This window comes from Camelus bactrianus, chromosome 6 (genome assembly GCF_048773025.1).
Source record: "Camelus bactrianus isolate YW-2024 breed Bactrian camel chromosome 6, ASM4877302v1, whole genome shotgun sequence".
Classification (NCBI taxonomy): domain Eukaryota; kingdom Metazoa; phylum Chordata; class Mammalia; order Artiodactyla; family Camelidae; genus Camelus; species Camelus bactrianus.
This window is the reverse complement of record NC_133544.1, coordinates 64,387,178-64,408,739: the sequence shown is the minus strand read 5'-3', so window position 1 is coordinate 64,408,739 and position 21,562 is coordinate 64,387,178. Positions and strand designations below refer to the sequence as shown.

The window sequence follows — 21,562 nt, the reverse complement described above, 5'->3', positions numbered from 1 at the left end:
CAGCAGCACTCCATTCCATAATGGAAACAACATAAATGTCCACTGATCAGAAGATGAATATACATTGATATATATTCATGTAATGAAATAATAAATTTGTTTTCTTTGTAATAAATACATTGAATAATTTAAATTTTCTTTATAAAATTATAAAGAAATATAAGTCAGTTATTAACACAGTAGTCAAGATAGTGGTCACCTCAGGGGAAGAGGGGAATAGTATGAGTGAGGAATTACAGAGTCCTGGTAATGTTCTGTTTCTTAAGCTTATATGTATGTGTGTGCACACTTTATTATTATTATTTATACTGTTCATATGTGTTCTTCTATTACCTCATTTATATGTGTGAGATAAATATGACATATAATAACATTTATATGATAAAACACATATAATATATGTTGCATATAATACATATAGATCATACATAATAGTTATATTGGGGTATACTGTAAAGTTCACTCTTTTGAAGTGTACAATTCATTAATTTTTACTATGATCAGAGTTATGCGTTCATCCCCACTATGTAATTTTAGAACATTTAAGTACCCCTAAGATGAACCCTATGCAAACATTCTCCATGTCCCTTCTCCCTGCCCCTGATAATCATTAGTCTGCTTTAAGTTTCTATGGATTTGCCTATTCTGGACATTTTCTATAAATGGAATCACATAATATATGATTGTTTTGTGTCTGGCTTTTTCCACTTAGCATAATGTTTTCAAAGTTAATCCATGTTGTACCATTTATTAACACTTCATTTTTTATTGCTGAATTATAATACCACATTTTATTTATACACTTAACAGTTGATGGATATTTGAGTTATTTTCACTCTTTGGCTATTATGAGTAATGCTGCTATGAACATCTGTGTATATGTTTTTGTGTAGACGTATGTTTTCATTTCTTTTAGGTATATACCTAGAAGTGGAGTTGCTTGGAAATATGGTAATTTTTTGTTATTTGGGGGAACTCCCAAACTATTTTTGAAAGTAGTTGTACACTTTTATATTCCTACTAGGAATGTATGAAAGTTCCAATTTCTTCATATCCTCACCAATAGTTGTTATTGTCATTGATTTCTTGTTTTGTTTTTTTAATTTATTCTTTCTTTTTGTGATATTGATTTGCATGTCCCTAATGAAAAATCACATTGGACATCTTTCATATATTTCAGCCATTTATTTATCTTCTTTGGAAAAATGTCTCAGATACTTTGCCTATTTTTTAATTGGGTTGTTTGCCTTTATATTGTTGGTTGTAAGAGTTACTTGTGATTTTTGGATACATGTCTCCTATCAGATGTAAGATTTGCAAATATTTTTCCCATTCTATGGGTTGGCTTTTCACTTTCTTGATAGTGGCCTTTAAAGCACAAAAGTTTTTAATTTGGATGAAGTCCAGTTTACCTATTTTTTCTTTTGTCACTTGTGCTTTTGGTTCCATGTCTAACTCCACAGTGTCATATCTGATACTGCATAATCCAAGGTCACAAAGGTATTATATTTTCTTCTAAGAATTTTGTAGTTTTAGCATTTAGGTCTATGGTCAACTTTAAGTTAATTTTTAATACATTGCAAGATAATGATCCAACTTCATTCCTTTGCATGTATCTATCCAGTTGTCCCAATGCCATTTGTTGAAAAAGCTATTCTTCCCCCATTGAATTTTCTTGGTATGCTTGTTAAAAATCAATTAACCATACATGTAAGGATTTCTCCCTGGACTCTCAATTCTGTTTCATTGGTTTATGTGCATATCCTATACCAATACCATGCTGTCTTGATTATTGTAGCTTTGTAGTAAGTTTTGAAATTAAGCTATATAAGTCCTCCAACTTTGTTATTTTTCAACATTATTTTAGCTGTTCTGGATCCCTTGTGTTTCTATATGAACTTTAGGATCAGATTGTCCATATCTGCAAAAAAAAAAAAAAAAAGGAGCTAACTGGAATTTTGATAGAGATTGCATTGAATCTGTACATAAATTTTGGAAGTATTGCCATCTTATCAACATTAACTCTTCAAATCCATAAACATGGGATGTCTATTTATTTAAATATACTTTAATTCCTTTCAATGATGTTTTATAATTTTCAGTGTACAAGTTTTATACTTCTTCATTAAGTTTATCCCTATGTGTTTTATTTTTTGGTGCTATTATAAATGGAATTGTTTTCTTAATTTTATTTTCAGATCGTTCATTGCTAGTATATGGGAATACCATTGATTCTTATTTATTGATCTTATACCCTGAAACCTTACTGAACTCATTAATTCTAGTAAAAATTTTTTAGTGGATTCTTTAGGGTTTTCTAGATTAAAAAATTGCATCATCTGTGAATAGACCTAGTTATCACCAAGGTTATCTAATTTGTTGACATACAATTATTTGTAGGATTCTATCATAATTCTTTTTATTTCTTTAAGGTTGGTAGTAATGTCCCCTTGTTGATTCTTGGTTTTAGTAATTTGAGTCTCCTCTTTTTTTTCTTGGTCAATCTAGCTAAAGTTTTGTTAATTTTGTGATCTTTCAAAGAAAATTTTCAAAGAAAGATTGGTTTTATTATCCCTATTGTTTTTCTATTCTCTATTTCATTTATTTCTGTTCTAATCTTTATTATCTTCTTTCTCTGCTTGTTCTGGGTTTACTTTCCTCCTCTTCCTAATTCTTTAAGGTGAAAGATAATTGATTTGAGATCTTTTTCCTTTTTTAATGCATAGCTATAAATTTCCCTGTTATCCCTGCTTTAGCTGTATCCTGTAAGTTTTGGTATGTTATTTTTTTTGCATAATATATGTAACATAAAGCATGTTAAGTTTAATTTTTAAAAAAGGAGGATCTATGGTGAGACCTTGTTGAGCTGGGATGTAATCAGAGCCACCTAGTATCTAGAGCTTGTTCAATTATTGATGCTAGATGGACCATAATATATTTTGTTTCTTTTTTTATTGAAATATATGTATGATATTATATAAGTTACAAGTGTACAATATAATAATACACAATTTTTAAAGGTTATACTCCATTTATAGTCATCATAAAATACTGGCTATATTCCACATGCTATACAATATATCCTTCTAGTTTATTTATTTTATACATAATTGTACCTCTCAATCCCCTATCCCTATCTCACCCCTCCTCTCTTTCCTTCTCCCCACTGTTAACCATTAGTTTGTTCACTATGTCTATGAGCCTGTTTCTTTTTGGTTATATTCACTATTTGTTTAATTTTTTAGATTCTACATATAAGTGATATCATACAGTATTTGTCTTTCCCTGTCTGACTTATTTAGCACAATACCCTCCAATTCCATTCATGTTGTTACAAATAGCAAAATTTCATCCTTTTTAATGGCTCAGTAGTATTCCACTGTGTGTGTGTGAGTGTGTGTGTGAGTGTGTATACCACATCTTCTTTATCCATTCATCTGTTGATGGACACTTAGGTTGCTTCCATATCTTGGCAATTGTAAATAATGCTGCTTTGAACATTGAGGTTCATGTATCTCCTGATATATGTCTTTCATCAGTGTCTTATAGTTTTCCAAGTACAAGTCTTTTACTGCCTTAGGTCAGTTTATTCCTAGGTATTTATTCTTTTTTGATGCCATGGAAAATGGGATTATTTCCTTCATTTATTTTTCTGATAGTTCATTATTAGTGTATAGAAGTGCAACAGATTTCTGTATATTAATTTTTTATCCTACAACTTTACTGAAGTCATTGATGAGCTTGAGTAGTTTTCTGGTGGCATCTTTAGGATTAGTATTATGTCATAGGTACAGTGTTATGTCATCTGCAAATAGTGACAGTTTTACTTCACTTTCAAGTTGAATACCATTCTTTCTTTCTTTCTTTTTCCTTGTCTCATTGCTGTGGCTAGGACTTTCAATACTATTTTGAATGGAAGTGGCAAGAGTGAGCATCCTTGTCTTATTCCTGATCTTAGAGGAAATGCTTTCAGCTTTTCACCATTGAATGTGATATTAACTGTCAGTTTGTCATATACGGCCTTTATTATATTGAGGTATGTTCCCTCTATGTCCACTTTCTGGAGAGTTTTTTTTAAATCATAAATGGATGTTGAATTTTGTCAAAAGCTTTTCTGTATCTATTGAGATGATTGTATGGTTTTTATTCTTCAGTTTGTTAATGTGATGTATCACATTGATTGATTTGTGGATATTGAAAAATCCTTGCATCCCTGGGATAAGTCCCACTTGGTCATGTATATGATCCTTTTTAATGTGTTGTTAGATTTGGTTTGCTAATATTTTGTTAAGGATTTTTGTATTTATGTTCATCAGTAATATTGGCCTGTAATTTCCTTTTTTGTGATATTTTTGTCTAATTTTGGTATCTGGGTGATGCTGGCCTTGTGGAATGAGTTCAGAATTGTTCCTTCCTCTGTAATTTTTTGGGATATTTCAGAAAGGTAGGTGTTAGTTCTTCTCTGAATGTTTGGTAGAATTTACCTGATAAGCCTCCTGGTCCTGGACTTTTGTTTGTTGGGAGTTTTTAAATCACTTATTTGGTTTCAGTGCTGGCAATTGATCTGTTCATATTTTCAGTTTCTTCCTGGTTCAATCTTGGGAGTTTGTATCTTTCTAAGAATTTGTCCATTCCTTTTAGGTTGTCCATTTTATTGGCATATAGTTGTTTGTAATAGTTTCTTGTGATCCTTTGTATTTCTGTGGTATTGGTTGTAACTTCTCCTTTTCATTTCTGATTTCATTGATTTGGGTCCTGTCCTTTTTTTTCTTGATGAGTCTAGCTAAAGATTTATCATTTTGAAAATATTTCAGAAAAAAACTTATAATTAAAAAAAGTCACAAGAAAATAAACAAAAAAAGGAGAGAGACATTATTTATTACCTTTCTTTTAGGAACAAAATAATTAGAAGATGTTATAACATATGGCAATGAATAAACTGTAGTGGCAATTACAACTAACCTGTCTAGTTGAGCCATAGCTAGTTGATTCATGTGAGATAGGTGAGGAAAAAGGGGTCTCCAGAAGGGAAGCCAAGCACTTGGCCAAGGCCTGAGAGTTTTACTTGGTTTCAAAAGGTTAAATCATTTGTCCGCAGGGACTGATTGGGGCAGGGGAGAGAGTGGTGATTGGACGAAAGAAGGAGGGGGATGACTTGCCTTAATCAGGAACTGCTGGGCTCATGCTGGTTTTCTTGAGACCAAATAGATTGTGTAGATAGAAATCCAAACTCCTTCAGATAATATTCTCTATTGGGGAAGACTGTGTCATTAACTGAAGAGACAGTCTTTCACTATCATTTAATCAGAGAAGACCATTCACAGAAAATCATTGTGTGGAAAATCTTAGCCTCATAAGAAGGAAGATATCCAAGACATAGTTGACTTAATCTGGGTCTTAAAGGGTTAATGATTCCCTGGAGGAGGGAATAGAATCAGAGACTAGCCAATCCTTGACTTCCATGAATTCACCTCACCTCAAGATTTCTCCTTCATATGCATGATTTTAAGCTGCAGTGATTATGCCTGCTGTTACCTGCTCTATTTTCATCTTCTCTCATTCCTAATCCTGACAAAAAGAGATCCTTGGAATTAGAGAGTAGGGAGGCTTCTTGCCTGGAAGGACCAACGCAAGACACAGACCGGGAGAAAAAAACCCTGCAAAACGTACATCCAACAAATGACTTATGTTTAAAATTTACAAACAACTCAACAAAAAAAGATTTTTAAAAAATCTAACAATAAAAAATGAGCAAAAGACTTAAACACACACTTTATTTAAGTAGATATACAGATGGCACATAAGCACACACAAAATGTTCAGTATCATTAGCCATTAAGAAAATGTAAATTAATAATGCAAATTAATATACTTAAAATGACTATTTACCCACTAGGTTGGCTAAAATTAAAAAGACCAAGTGTTGATGAGGATGTATAGGAACTAGAACTCTCATTCACTGCTAGTGGGAATATAAAATGGTATAATCACTTTGGAAAACAATTTATAAATTTTTTAAATGTTAAACATATACTTACCTCATGATCCAACTATATCACTCCTACGTATATACCCAGAGAAGTGAAAACATATGCCACACAAAGACCTATACACAGATATTCATAGTAGCTCTATTTGTAATAGCCAAAAGTGGAAATAATCCAAATGTCCATCAACAGTAAATGGATAAATAAATTATAGTTTATCCAGAATTCTACTAGCAATCAAAAGGAACTATTGATATATAAAACACCATGGATAAATCTCAAAATAATTATGCTGAGTGAAAAAAGTCAGACACACACACCAAAAAAAAAACCCCAACCCTGGGTATATAATAGGTGATTTGATCTATATAAAATTCTAGAAAATGGAAACTAAAGTGACATAAAACATATATATCAGTGTTTGCCTGGGAACAAAGGTGAGGGTGTTGGGGTTAGGATGGGGTGGAGAGGAATGGATTACAACAGGGCACGAGGAAACCTGGCAATGATGGATATGTTCATTATTGTAATTGTGCTGATGGTTTCACAAGTATACATATATATATATATATATATATATATATATATATATATATATATACACACATTTGTCAAAATTAATAAAAATTTACACTTTATATATGTTCAATGTAAAACATGGCAATTATACTTCAATAAAGTTGTTTTTTTTTTAAACTTACATTTTATCATTTCCAAAGGGTAGATTAGAGAGGTGGCAGTGGTACCTGAGGTGGTTCTGAGCTCTCTTTCTTCCAGAGGAGGAGTTGTATTTTGAGCTCTGGGTGATTTCCATGGGATCAGAGATGGCTTAGGCTAGTGAACACTCAAACACTTAACAACGTACTGTAGTTTCCTCTGCTTAGATGAAACAGAGGCTCTATTCCAAGGAGGCAATTTTGGGGACAATTTCTCCACACCACAAAAACAAAGGTGATGACTCAATAATCAAGAAAGTTTTCTATCCTTTTTCTTACTGAGGATTTGAAGACAGTTGTGGGCACAATCCTTGTCTAGGTCCAAGTTACGTAATGAGCAGGGAAAGTAAAAGAGTGGATTAAAAATAAAAAATAAGTAGACTAAAAGTCCTATTTTCTACTTTTATAAAGGGAATATACTTTACAGACAGGAGGTTGAGTCATATGCTGGAATGACATGGAATGATTTTCCATATCCAGGAGTGACACGGAATGATAAAGAGGTCCATTAGTACACATTTCATATACTTCCTGAATTTCCTCTTAAACGCATGACTTAAAATAGATTCAAGCCCTCTGGGCAAGATGTGATAAGAGATGTGAAAGGTTAAAAAAAATTAAATGTAAAAATAATCTCTATTTACCCTCTCCTGGGACTTTAGGTAAGAATATAAAAACTCAACTGCCCTTGAGCAGGATGAGCCGGGAAGAACTGGAAGACAGTTTATTTCGTCTTCGTGATGAGCACATTTTGGTGAAGGAGCTTTTTTGGAAGCAACAGGATGAGATCAAAAGGTACCTATTCTGTCTGTAATAGTTTGTATCTGCTAATCCCAAACACCCAAAAAACCCTGGAATCCTATAAGCCGGAAACTCTACTTCTAGAACTAAAAGAACTACATGAACATAAAGATGTTTGCAGAGGTATGCTGACAGATATAATTTATAATGAATACAAGCTGAAAAGAAAAAAAAAAAGGTACCTAGAGTTCTCCTTAAGTCTTGAAAATCAGTATCTACACCAGGCCTACACCACAAGAAACCAAAAAGAATACATTTTCCTGAAATGTCTATACCAGAAAACAATTCAAATGTCAAAGATGGTTAACTCCAAAAATAATTTTTGAAGCAGTATTGCTTTATTCTGTTTTCTTGCCAAACACATCAATCGACTGTGGCCACAGTCCACAAAACATCATCAGTTATTCCAATCCAGAGAGCAAGAGACTGGGAAGGCTCTTGCCCTGGTCACAAAAAAGAGAATGCGGACAGGAGAATGGCCAAAATCTCAGGGGAATAAAGGCTGCAGGGGCAAATAAGAAAAGGGGTTTTTATTTGCAAAACCAAACTGAAAATCATATTGATCATTTACTATATGCAGGCATGTTACATGTGCTTTATATGTATTAACTAACTTAATATTATAAATAATATTAACTCACTTAATACTGTGAAAGAAGCATTATTAAGAGGGAAAGGAAGCACAAAGAGGTTAAGTAACTTGTCCAAGGTCATAGCTAGGGAGTGGCAGAGCTGAAAGCTCTTAACTCCAAAATATACCATATACAGTGACTTTAGGGTATTGGCTTTCAAAAGTGTATCTTTTGGGTGCAGACCTGGAAAGGAATCTGAGATGGGGTGTGGGTAGATAAACAGGGAGCATGAGAGTTCCGGAAAGTCTGGGGTTAATCTCTAGGATATATTTTGAAGATACAGGTGTCAATGCCTTCCAGCCAAAGACCACCAGGAACACACCTAATTGGGCAAGTTGGGTTATTACTGTTACAGCTAGAAAAAATGCACATCGGCATCTCAGTGAGAATGTGTTAGAAAGAGCATATTTATAGGATTTGTGCTTCAGCTGGGTGATTTAGGGGAAGGTCCAAGGTAACAGGAGTTTGCTCCAGATTTGGTGCTATCAGAAAGCAGGGGCAATTCTATGCTTGGATATCTCAAATCTTATCTACAGGAAGGAGAGGCTAGAGTGAGGCTAAATTTGTAATTTGGAAAGAAGAAACAGTCACTCATATTAGCCCGGAGAGGTGCATGTTTGGTATTTTGTGGGTGGCACGGTGACCTTGTTTCTGTGCTGAGACAAAAGTATGCAGCGGCCTTGTTTTGTATCACTCGGTCATGGTCGCAGCGTGACAATGTGTGATGTTGCTGTTCCATGAGATTATGTCCTACAGAAGGATAACATGGCCTAGCTGTGAGCACCAGGCCACCTTCCAGCAACACTGAGGACTAGCTATGTCAGACCAATTCCCCGAGGTCAAAAGCAGCTTTGTGCTTTCTCATTGGTAATTTCCAGGAATGGTTCAGAGTCTCATTTAGAATTTGCAGGATTGCAGGCTTCCAGCACATATGCCAACACTCTTTAGAGTTGGAGATTCTTTTATATTGTGGAGAACATGAGAATCCAGTGAAGACAGATAGTTGCATGGGCCAAAAACTCTTGCTTCTTGGTTGATAACCAAAAAGCATTTGAGATTATAGATATTAGGTGGCTAAATTGGATTCTGTCCCCTCTGATTTTGGGCAAGTTACCCTAGCTGTTTTATGCTTTGATTTCTTTATCTGGGTATAATTATCTGTACTAATACTAGCTAACTCCTACAGTGCTTACATTGCACCATCATTGCTCTAAGCCCTTTATATATATTAACTTACTTAATACTTTTAACAATCCAATGAGGCAGGTAGTATTTTTATCTTTATTTAAAGATGAGAAAACTGAGCACAAAAGGCTAATGACATGACCCAGGCCGCATAGTCAGTAAATGTCAGAATTGGCAGGCAATGGGACCACAGAATTTGATGGTAATGGTTATAAAAGTATGACTTTAGGTCAAGATGATAAATAATGATTGACTATCCACTGTAGGTAAGGCTGCGTGTATCCAGGGGGGCTGCAGAGAAATAATCCTGAAAGTGGGCTCATATGCAGGAGTATAAGAACAATTAGGATGTGAGAAGTAAATATTAAAATTTCTACTTATATTTAATTATCTTTCTTTAAAAAAACTAGCATTTTTATGTTTTATAATGATCGTAATTTATCAGTATAGAAGTAACTGTATATAATGTAAAAATAAGTAGACAAATATATTGAGGCGTGCCCTATTTTTTACCAAGATGAGTGTGTGATCACTGCACAATAAACAGTACATAAGTTTATATTAGAGATCAATTCGGGTTATTTGCCGCCAAATAAACTGTGTAAATAATAACTGTCGTAGGAGAAGGCACGTGCCACCAGCTCTATGTTTGCCCGTAGGATGAGGACAGCCTTGCTCCGGCTAACCGCGGCAGGCCGGGACCTGAGGCCCGAGGTAGCAACGGCTGAGCAGCTCCGGGAGCCCGCTAGGCGGCGGCGGAACGCAGGGTGGCGGCAGCGCCCCGCCAAGCATCAGCGCCCTCCCATGCACGGGCTGCAACTGCAGCTCCAGCGCGTGGGCCCCCCTGCTCCCCGCCGCACCCAGCCTCGCGTCCACGTGGGACACAGACAGCTCCACACCGCAGGGGCGCTGGGGGCCGAGAAACCCAAGAGGGGTGAGGCTCAGGACCAAGTCCCCGACAGGACAAAAACACTGGGAAGGGTTGGTTTGCCAGCCGCATTTCCTCCTCACTGCCTTCATTCCGTACACTACCCCACTTTGTTCTTTTGTTCTCATTCCTTTCTACCTCCCTAAAATCTTTTTTTCTGAGTAGGATGTCAGGTTCAAAATTCTCAGTTCACCGTGAAGTACTGCTGAGATGAGAATCAGACAGTGGAAACTGAACTTCACCGATCAAGTTCTGAAGGGTCTAGAAAGCAGAGATAACTTTGATGACCTGCTTAGGTGTAAGAGGCAGTGGTCTTAAGACAGGTCCCTTTCCTGGGACTCTGGGACTCTGGGACTCTGGGCTAAGTGGCCATGCCTCTAAAACTGGGATTCTTTGCCTTTTTGGGGAAGTGGACTCCTTTGAAACCATAAGCAAAGCTAGGCTTCCTCCCAAGAAACATACGGGTACCTGTAGACAAAACTTTGCATACAGTCCATGGATTCAGAGATTCCCAGAGTCCATTCCTGAAGTCCAGGCTATTAAGTGAGGAGTTGCAGCTTCTTCTCTTCCTATATTCCAAGTGGCTAAGTCTCTGGCTAGGAGTCTCTGGCTGCTGTGGAACTCAACATTGAATTCAATACAAATCTGTGTGTAAATTTCCTTCACCTGGCCTACTCATCCCTGCTTAACGTCTGTGGGCATGGGATGTCTTTATCCTGGGGGTTCAAAGTTAAGTTTTGTTCAGTATGGCCCTGTGTTTTCAAGCTCCCTACTTGAGCAAACCAAATCCTTGTGAAAACAACTAAAAGTAGGAAAACTAAGTAAGTCTAAATTTCAATTCAGTTTAACGTCAGCATTATTGAATACCAGTTATATACCAGGCACTAGAGATAAAGATGCATAGACACACAGTCTCTGTTCTTTCTTCTTCCCTTTTATACTCACTTACTTAAGAGTCTGTACTCCTGCTGAATTGTTAGATCTGCAGTTGCTTATCTATGCAGGAGTAAAGACTGAGAATCTCTCCTCTGGGATCATTGGTCATATAAGGATTTCCCCCAAGTCTCAAGGCTCCCTACTTCCAGCACTTGGTGTTCCATTTCTAGTGCTTGATGTTCTGGAGAAATCTGTTGCCAGAGTCTGCATCTTCTGTCTAAACTTTCAGAGTCAAGGGACCGGCTGAGCTACACAGCCCCTCCCACATTCAAGGAACATGTGACAAGTGAAAAAGCCAGAGGAGAAATAGCCAGTGAACCCAGCGAACTGTGAGTTCTTTTCCTTTATCCTGTGCTATTACTCTTTCAGCCTTAATTGGAAAAACATCATTTAGGGAACAAGTGAATATTGGCATTTTTGAGTCTTTCCAGCATAATCAGAGAAGATGAAAGTCAACCCTAGGTCAAATTCTAACTTCATTGCTTAAAAATGGAAAATAAGCATCTCTCTGTCTTCCAAGGAAAGGAAAATAAAGGCCCTTTCCTTAACTGAAGGTATTCCCTCTCTTTCCCTTTTTATTTCCCCCCTTAGATCGTAATTCACTTATATTCCTGTTTGATACTTGAAAGCTATATTTTCTAAGATTATCCTCCACGCATGCCAAGATTACTAACTCCTCTACCTTCTTTTTATATATGTGAGAGCCCAGTTCTAAACTCCTGTAACGGCAGTTTCTGTTTCTTCTTTTTGTTCCTAATTCTAACAGTATAATTTCTTTTAGCAAAGTCATAATTATGGCTAAAGTCATTGGTCTAACAGTCATAAAGTCACATGCCTAACAGTGCCCACATTATGACCAGCAATACTATGGAAGTGGAAGAACCACTCAAGTCTCCTGAGAAAATGTGGTCCAAAGATGAAAACTGTGAACAGAGGAGCTCTTTGGAGTGTGCTCAGAAGGCCACAGAGCTTCGGTAAGAGCGTGGCATTCCATACCTCGAGTCGTAACAAACTGGAAAAGAGATTCTTGCTTGAACCTGTCCTCCATCTCAGAGAAAAAGAGAATGCTTGGGATTGAATTCAATCTGAGAAGTAGACCTGAAGTACCAAGTGGGTTAAGAAATGGATTAACCTAAAGGGGATGCTTATGTAGAATAGAAGATTTGCTGCTTCACTTCATATGAATAAAAAAAACACAACTGTTTCATCCTAATCGCCAGATAGGGGATCTCCGCCCCCACTGTGTATCAGTCCTTGGAGAACTTTTTAAAAAATAGACTTTATTTTTTAGAGTAGTTTAGGTTCACAACAAAATTGAGTGTGAAAGTACAGAGATTTCCCATATACTAGTCCTGCCCCCTCCCCCCATACAGCCTCTGCCACTGCCAACATCTCCTGCCAGGGTGGTACATTTATTATAATGGATGAACCTACACTGACACATCATAATCACACAAAGTCCATAGTTTACCTTAGGGTTCACTCTTGGTGTTGCCCATTCTATGGGTTTGGACAAATGTATAATGACAAGTATCCATCATTAGAGTATCACACAGAACAGTTTCACTGCCCTAAAAATCCTCTGTGCTCTGCCTATTCATCCCTCCCTACTCCCTTACCCCTGGCACCACTGATCTTATTGTCTTCATAGTCTTGCCTTTTCCAGAATGTCATATAATTGGGATCATACAGCATATACCCTTTTCAGATTGGCTTTTTTCACTTAGCAATATGCATTTAAATTTCCTCCATGTCTTTTCATAGCTTGATAGCTCATTTCTTTAAAAAAAATTTTTTTTTAATTTTAAAAAGACTGAGACCATCCCTTTTTTTTTTTTTTTTTTGGTGGGGGGAGGTAACTAGGTTTGTTTGTTTGTTTATTTAGATAGAGGTACTGGGGATTGAACCCAGGACCTCATGCATGCTAAACACGTGCTCTACCACTGAGCTATACTCTCACCCTTCCTTGCTCATTTCTCTTTAGCACTAAATAACATTCCATTGTCTGGATGTACCACAGTTAGTTTATGCATTCATTAACTGAAGAACATCTTGGTAGCTTCCAAGTTTTGGCAATTATGAATGAAACTGCTATAAACATCCATGTGCACATATTTTGTCTGGACAGAAGTTTTCAACCTGGAGGCCTTTTAAAACCACAAATGACAGGGCCCTACCCCAGAGACTCCCTTTTAGTTATTTGGGGGTAGAGTTGAGGCAGTGTAATTTTAAAGATCTCTCTAGATGATTCTAATAAGCAGCTAGGACTAGGGGATCACTGAGACAGTCTGGTGAGCCCAAATCCTTCCCAGTACCTTGCAGGTGTAAAGAAAACATGATCTCCTAGTTTCAGAAATAATAATTTTCTTTTATGTCCCCTGTCCGTATCCAGAGGGGGGAAGTAATTTACTCTGTCCATTCACAGACAATGTTTTAGCACTGTCTCCTTTCTCCAGAGCTTCCATTAAGGAGAATATACAGCTGATACGACTTCAGAAGCTCTTACGTGAAAGGAATACCTGTTTGGCAGCGACAAAAGCACAATTAACGGAAGTTCAGGTGGTGAGTTGCTATCATCAGTTGTTCTTTTTTGGGGGGAAAAATCAATTAGTTAAGAGATTAGTAACTGAATCACTTTGCTGTACACCTGTAACTAACATTGTAAATTGACAAAACTCCAATAGGAAATAACAATTTAAAAACACAGACCAGTGTTATGTTCTCCATTTTACACACAGGAGACCACAGTTGAGAGAAACTAAGTTACTTATCTGTGGTCACACAATCTATAGGTGGTGTTCAAATCCAAGCCTTACAACTCAGAGTCCATTCCTTTTCCAGTACTTCCCATTATCCCTCTGTTTGGAAGCAGGCTCGAGTCCTTTTCAACTTCTCAAAAATGACAAAATGATTCCATCCTTTTTAAAGAAGTGGTATGATCTATTACGTTCACAGACTGCCTGGCAAGCTAGGGCAGGGGTAAAGGAATAGCAATTAGTAAACAGGTACACGAATTGATGTAATTTATAAGAATTTTTTACAATGTCTTTTAAAATAAATATTAAAAAATTTGTATTATGGAGATAAACAAAATAAACATCAAGTTGATACATCAATAGAATAATACGTCTTTCTTTCTTCCAGGCTTATGATACTCTGCTCCAGAAGGTACTTAATAAAGATTCCTTAAATCTGTTTTTTAGTAATCAGAGTAATGAAACCCAAAGAAATCTTCATCTTCAAGTAACACTAGAATTTAGACAACTCAAAGTTATTATGTTATATAATTTTTACTAAGACAAATGATATTATTACTATTATCAGAAGATACTCATTGCACTGTTTTCATAAAAGTTGAAGTATGAAACCTGAGTTGAGAAATATTTGGAATAATATTTTTCATCCTATTGCTAGAGAAAATGATAGCATTTTAATGAAAAATTCCTAGGAGTAGTCCTCTAGCCTGTGGGAGTTGCTGAGATATAACAAAGTGGTTGCAAATCTTCACTGGTATTATCAAATATTTGCACCCCTGTGAGTGGAGTACCGGTGAAGCTGGGTGAATGTCCGTGATTAAGAGTCACAGATGCAGAATTCCCATCAAGACCAGCCACAGCTGTTCCTCACCAGAAGTGTTCACCAGAAAAATGCACATTTAACTTCCAGAGTTAACATCTCAGTTGGCTAGGTGCAAAACGAGAAATATTTCATCATAAAAAATCACCCGAACAGCTTAGAAAGTAAAGGCAGCTGAGAAAGGTGGCACTTCACTTAGAGCCAAGGTTGAATTCGAACCTTGGGAAAATGAAGGCTCCAGTGATGAATTATAGTCTCCCTGAGTGGAACAGCCTCACTAACAGGGAAATGATACTCCCTGAGAAATGCTAGGGTGAAAAACAAGGTCAGCTTATAGAGCAAAGGCAACATGCTGTAAATCAAAGCCATTCTTGAGACATCCACTAGGGAATGCTGGGGTTGCTGGTATCTTGAGGCCACTCCTGTTGGGATATGAACATTCCCAGAGCAACTTTCTTTTTGCCCCAGAATGAGGGAATCCTGGGTGCAGCCCACGATGCCCTCCTCAGCCAAGTGAATGAGCTCAGGGCAGAGCTGAAGGAGGAGAGCAAGAAGGCTGTGAGCTTGAAGAGCCAACTGGAGGATGTGTCCATCCTGCAGATAACACTGAAGGAGGTAAGTAACAATAATAATTGAAAGATACAGTTGTATGTTACAGTCCAATTTCAGAGATGTCAAAAAGTGTATCTTAGCAACAGTATGGGTATTTAATTTTTTTCAAATGAGAAAAATGAGGTGCCAAGTTGTTAAGTAATTTGCTCAAGATTACACCATTAGGGGAAAAACTAGGATTTATACTTATGTCTGTCTCCAAAGTCTTCACTCTGTTACAATGTCCTACTGCTTCCCTAACAGTATAAACCCAGATATCATGAAAATTTAATTCAGAGGATTCTCATTAATTCCAATAAAATTTTCTATCACACCTTCAGTTGGTTCAAGTCTTTCTGGTCGAATGGATCCTCATAGATGTGGGAGACAAACATAGAAAATCTCCCACCCGAGTCCTACCCTGCAACAGAGAAGGGAGAATGTATGCAAGGCTCTAGATTGGAAAATCACATCTCAGGCACTCTACTGTCCTTCTTAGTTTCAGGAGAGAGTTGAAGATTTGGAAAAAGAACGAAAATTGCTGAATGACAATTATGACAAACTCTTAGAAAAGTGAGTATGAATTTGGATCTCAGAGCATTGTTTGTTATAAAAGATAGTAACAGAAAATTACCTCCCAAATTTAAAAAAATACCTAGTTTTGATAAGGATACAGGGAAACTGGTACTAATACTGTCAGTAAGAATATAAATAGACAGGGTCTTTTTGCAAGGGAATTTGACACTATCAAAATGTTAAACATGCATCTCTTTTGTGCCAGATAATTCCATTTTTTGAATCAAAACTAAAGAAATCCTCTTATGTGTGTGCAAAGATAAGAATGTTAAGAATGTTAATTATTGTCTTGTTAATTTAATTAGTAATAGTAAAATAAAAAATAGAAACCATCCAAATTTCCTGTGATAGGGATTGCCTAAATAAATCATGTTGCATCCCCACAAAGAAACAGTGTAAAGCTGTTAAAAATGAGGTAGACCCATATGCCTAAGATAAATTGTTAGAAGAAAAATCATACTGCAAAAGGATGTGTTAACTGTGACCTTATTTATGTCATGTGTGTGTGTATCCACAAACTTTTAATGAGATGAAAGGATTGAAATAGGTCAAAGAGGCACCTTCATTTTATTCTATATACTTGTATATAATTTAAAATTTTCACAGTGAGCATATATTTATGTATTACTTTTGAAGCTAAAAATACCTGGAAGTTAAAAAAATTAAATATATCTTCTGATTCAGTGAACGGTAGCAGCGGGTAGATTGGGAGGTTGTTTGGGGGTATCCTGGGAACAGCTGATGCTCTTCAACTCAGAGAAGTAAGGTAGTGTGGGGATTACCCACTTTGAAGACTCCCTGTGGCAAAGATGGCTATTGGCCTCTTCCCTTCATTATTTATAACATTATCTTCTTAGATCATCATGTCAGGAAGTGCCAAGAAATCTTAATACTGGCTTAAACAAGTTATTTGTAGACCACATTTATTAAAGTAATAAATAGGACAAAGACATAAGTAGAAATGATTGATTGATTATCAATGTTACTTCACTTGTGTAAATAATCAAGAACTGGCAATGTGCATTTTACACTCAAGATGGGTCTGCCCTGACCACTAGATACAGTGGTGTGCAGGGAACAGTCATTGAAGAGTTTAGTTCCTGCCCTTCAGTGTAGTAATTTACAATCTAGTTCAAAGGCAGGTTTTCTCTAAACAAGCCATTGATGATGGTAGACAGATGAATGGAGTAAGGAAAATGGGAATATTCTGTTTCTCATTTTTAATCCAGCAGGCCAGTTCCCCGCCTAAAGAAAGCCATCATGCTGGAGAAGTCCCTTGGGGATAGATATGATGTGTGTAGCTTCCTTAGTGGGATCTTCAAGACCTAAACAGAAGTGATACTAAGCAGCTCTTCAGTAGGACCCAAAAGTTCCAAGACAGTTGGTGAATGACAGTTACAGAGAAAGCAGGGGCAGAAAAAACGTGCAGGGAAATGAATGGTCAACTAGGCCCAGGAGATGCTGAAACTGTGTAATAAAGACGTCATATCACACACCTTTGAGTGTCCATCTGACAACTCTCCCCTCCCCCTTCACTTGCTTCCCATTTTCAGCATGCTGGACAGCAGCAATCAGCCTCAGTGGAGCAATGAGCTTGTAGGAGAACAGCTACAGCAGAAAGTCTCTCAGCTGCAGGACCAGCTGGATGCTGAGCTGGAGGAGAAGAAGAAAGTCTTACTTCAGCTGTCCAGGGAGAAAGGTAGGTCAAAGCTCTCTCAAGAGCTCTCTCAAAGGAGGGATCCTCTACATCTGGTTTGGGGGGAGGGAGCTGGGGCCAGCGTTTCTCCGATCCTGACACCTGATTCTCTTTTTGCGTGGCTCTTGGATAACTAGAATAAGAACACTGACAGTCAGATCAGATTCACAGTCAAGAAAGCTTGACACCTACTTCACACGTAGACTTCTCCCTATGTAATGACTTTCCATGTGAGAGGGTGCCAATTCTTACTTTATAATGTTTTTAAGCATTCACTTTATTTACTGAAAGTATTGAAAGTGAACTGTTCTGCCTTTTATTCTTATCAGTCATTTTAGGGTGATTGGGGATTGTTTTGTTTTGTTCTGTTTTAGCACCTGATACCTGAAATCAAGAAGCAAATTTTTGCTCTTGGTTACCACTGCCATTTCCCTTTTCTTAATTCTTGGATCACAGTAGCTATTCTGAAGATTTTAAAATACCATCAGAGACCTTTGACACCCTTCTTTTTGCTAGCCTGGACTTAGTCTTTGATATTTGGTCTTATCAAATTTGTATTTCATCAGATTCTAGTATATGCACGTAAAAGAGTTGAAGGAAAAGAAATATGACATCCAGAAAATTAAGGGCAGGAACCATTAAAAAAATAGAGCTTAGGCGCTCATGCCAAGGATCTTGTAGTACAAGTGGAGTCTTGTGAAGCCTTTAGGGCAATCTAATTTAACCTCTCTACTGCATGATACAGAAATAATCACACTAAACACTGATCACCTTTGTTTCCTGAAACACACACACAAACACGCACACACACAGAAATGTCCAAATGCCCAGCCTCCCTCCCTCCAGGTCAGGGTGGGTGAGGAGGTGGGTGTCACAGCGAGCCAATAGCATAGAAGTCAGAATGGAGTTGGGGAGATATTGATTCACATGGTGCTGTCAGGAAGTCTGGACTTTCCCAGTCAGTCAGGTGGCTCTGGTGTTTGTTGTTGCTGTTGCTCTTCCTTCCATACTGCAGTTCTGCCGCTGTTTTTTGATTATGTTTTTGGAGACCAAGTATCAACTCAGGGTCACTAAGCTAGAACACCTTTGTAGGAGAGAGAATTACTTCACTAAGGGCCAGTTTATAAAATGAATTAAAATTAGTGGGAAAATTTAATTCACACTCTGTCCAACTTTAACATGGTTACTGGTAACCACGGAGTTTCAACTTTCTGTGTTATTTTTTCCTCCAGCTCAAAACAAGGATCTGAAGCTCGAAGTCACCAATCTGCTTCAGAAGCATAAGCAGGAAGTAGAGGAACTCCAAAATAAAGACACAATTTCCCAATCTCCTGACAGGCAATCTGAGCCAGCCACTTACCCAGTTCTATTCCAGGAGACTGTTCAGATAGAGGTAAGAGCATCTTAAATTAAGCAAGTCCCTTCTGCAGGGGGATGGCTGGCAAATATCCCTTGAAAACATGAAAGGATTAGAAAACAAACTGAGTAACATTTTGTCCTGATTGAGGACAATATTTGGAAGGGTATGAGAAGACTGAGAGTAGAGATAGCCTCATGAGCTCTACAGACTTTTTCCACACTGTAGAACTCATAAAATTTAGAACCTTTTTCAGATGAAGACTTGAAATTATCTGCTAAGGAGCAAACAGCCATTGAGGGCTGTATAACTTACTCACTGCTGCTATTGAACATGAGGAACTAGGGGAGAGAACACTTGTGAACTAACTCAGGACTTCTTACATTTTGGAGTGTATTCTGCTGCTGGTATTTTAACATTACCAACAGCTTTATAAAGAATAGTTATAACTGTTCCTATCATATTTATACCCGCCTTTTCCAATGCTTTTCGCTCTGTAGCCCTGTGAACCCAAAAAACAAGAAGAAAGGAAGCTGTCCCAGATGTTAAGAGAGTTGCAAGTATCCCATGCAGAGACCACATTGGAATTAGAAAAGACCAGAGACATGCTTATTCTGCAGCGCAAAATCAACATGTGTTATCAGGTGCAAGAAAAGATGGTACTGGAAGGGGATAGATAAATGGGCACCTGGGAACCACTTACAAGCCTGGGATTGAAGCAAGACCCAAGTTTCCAGGGCTGTTGCAGGGTGATACACTGTCCTGTGAAGAGCTTGAGGACTCACACATGCCCACGGCACCTTGGCGTAGAAGCCAGTAAAGGGGCTAGCTAATGAAGATGGCAAGTGTGATGCTTCTGGGTTCAAATTTTACCCAACGGCACTAATAGCAAAACTGATCCTGGAAGGGTCTGTGAGGAACCCAGGCCTTTTTCTAGTAGATGCATCTGCCCTGCTAAGGAGAGAGCTGAGTCTCCTTTCCCCTGCGAGTGCCACCATTTTATCTGGGCTCTTTGGTTCTTGGCCGTTGAAATAGGAAAGTTCAGACATGATTTTGTTTCAGGAGGAACTGGAGGCAATGATGACAAAAGCCGATAATGAAAATAAGAATCACAAAGAAAAACTGGAGAGGTTGAATCGACTCCTAGATCTCAAGAACAGTCGTATCAATCAGCTGGAAGGTATTTTAAGAAGCCATGGCCTTCCGATATCCGGCAAGTCTTAGTCCTTTGTTCACCTCACTTGGGACCTATCACACAGCTAAATGCCTGTGCTCCCCTCCGTTCACCTGTCTAGAGGGCCCCCTCTTATGTGCTCGGTATATGACTTATCCCTCCTGCTCTTTATCCTGTCATCTTGGTTGTTCTGATACAAGGTTAGCAGCTTCTTTCCCTCCATCATGTCAGTGTCTTTTCCCTGATTTCTCTGGAGAGTTTCAACAGTACCCAGAAACTGCTGAATCTATCTTGAAAGTAAGAGTATATCACTGTTGGCCCTCGCGGTGTTACTCTCCCTCTCAGGATTGTTTCCTCAGCCCAGGCCTCTAGAGCAGTTTCTGTGAGATAATAGAGCTTCATCACTCATTTCTCATCATCCTTTTCTGTGATTTCTCTCTGAAAGTCCCTGAATTCTTTGTTACAGTTTGAGGATGTCTATATAACAGGGCAGCTGGCTAGGAACTTAATGCAAATTTCATAAATGTGACACTTCCTGTATTTAGTACAGTCACTGCCAACCAGGATCTGGTCCCAGCCTTGCATATTGAGAAAACTGGCTCTGTTTGTTTGTAGCTGGGTATAATAATGCTGAGTGGTGAGAGATCTGACTCATACTAACCAGATTCACTGAAGACTGGTATTTACACCAGAATATTCATTTATTATTTTATGACAGTGGCTCTGGAAAGCGGAATCAAAAACAAGGTCACTCAGTGAGCATGGAACTAGAGTAAAGGGAGATGGGTTGTTCTGGGGCATGATTTATGCACGCCAGGGTGTCTGTCCAAAGGTCCCTGCCATGTAACAAAGGAAATCTTTTGGATTGAAATTCTCATGATTTTCGGATTTACAGGGTCTTTCTCCCAGGACAGTGCAGGATAAATAATACCATTACCTACTTCTGAAGATTCGTTTGCTTTAACTTAGTTCTTTCATTGCTGCTAAGGCTAAAGAGTTTTTCCTGTGTTTACCAGTTATTTATATTATTTCTTTGGAGACTTGCCTATTCTTGCCCTTTACTCATTTGTTAATAATATGTTCTTAATTTGTAGAAGTACTTTGTATGCTTAATATTATTAACCTTGTGTCATGTAATGCAAATTTTTAAATATATTTTATTTAGTTATATTAATCTTATCAATTAAGAAACCATTCCTCAACCTCTGTATTCCATTTATTTTGGGCAGGGAGACATTCTGATGTATCCAAAATATTTTTATTCTGCTACTTTAACTCTTAAAATAGGACCTTCACCATCAACACACTGTGATGACTCAAATACTCCCCGATTTGAAGCAGACTGTATATCAAAGTTTCTGGTTGGTTGGATGCGGGAGGTAATACAGATTTAGCAGACTGTCTTAC

General features: G+C 37.5%; 1 protein-coding gene across 1 annotated transcript in view; it reads left to right on the top strand.

Annotated features, from left to right (window-relative positions):
• The window catches only part of RPGRIP1 (RPGR interacting protein 1), a 60,132-nt gene that overhangs the window by 2,260 nt on the left and 36,310 nt on the right, over positions 1-21,562 (top strand). Inside the window, 14 exon segments of the mRNA XM_074365826.1 lie at positions 7,366-7,498; positions 9,981-10,050; positions 10,052-10,231; positions 10,234-10,255; positions 11,415-11,514; positions 12,028-12,159; positions 13,642-13,747; positions 14,330-14,353; positions 15,230-15,376; positions 15,852-15,925; positions 17,482-17,627; positions 18,857-19,017; positions 19,482-19,625; positions 20,044-20,161. Of these exon segments, the coding sequence (XP_074221927.1) occupies positions 7,366-7,498; positions 9,981-10,050; positions 10,052-10,231; positions 10,234-10,255; positions 11,415-11,514; positions 12,028-12,159; positions 13,642-13,747; positions 14,330-14,353; positions 15,230-15,376; positions 15,852-15,925; positions 17,482-17,627; positions 18,857-19,017; positions 19,482-19,625; positions 20,044-20,161 (1,557 nt within the window).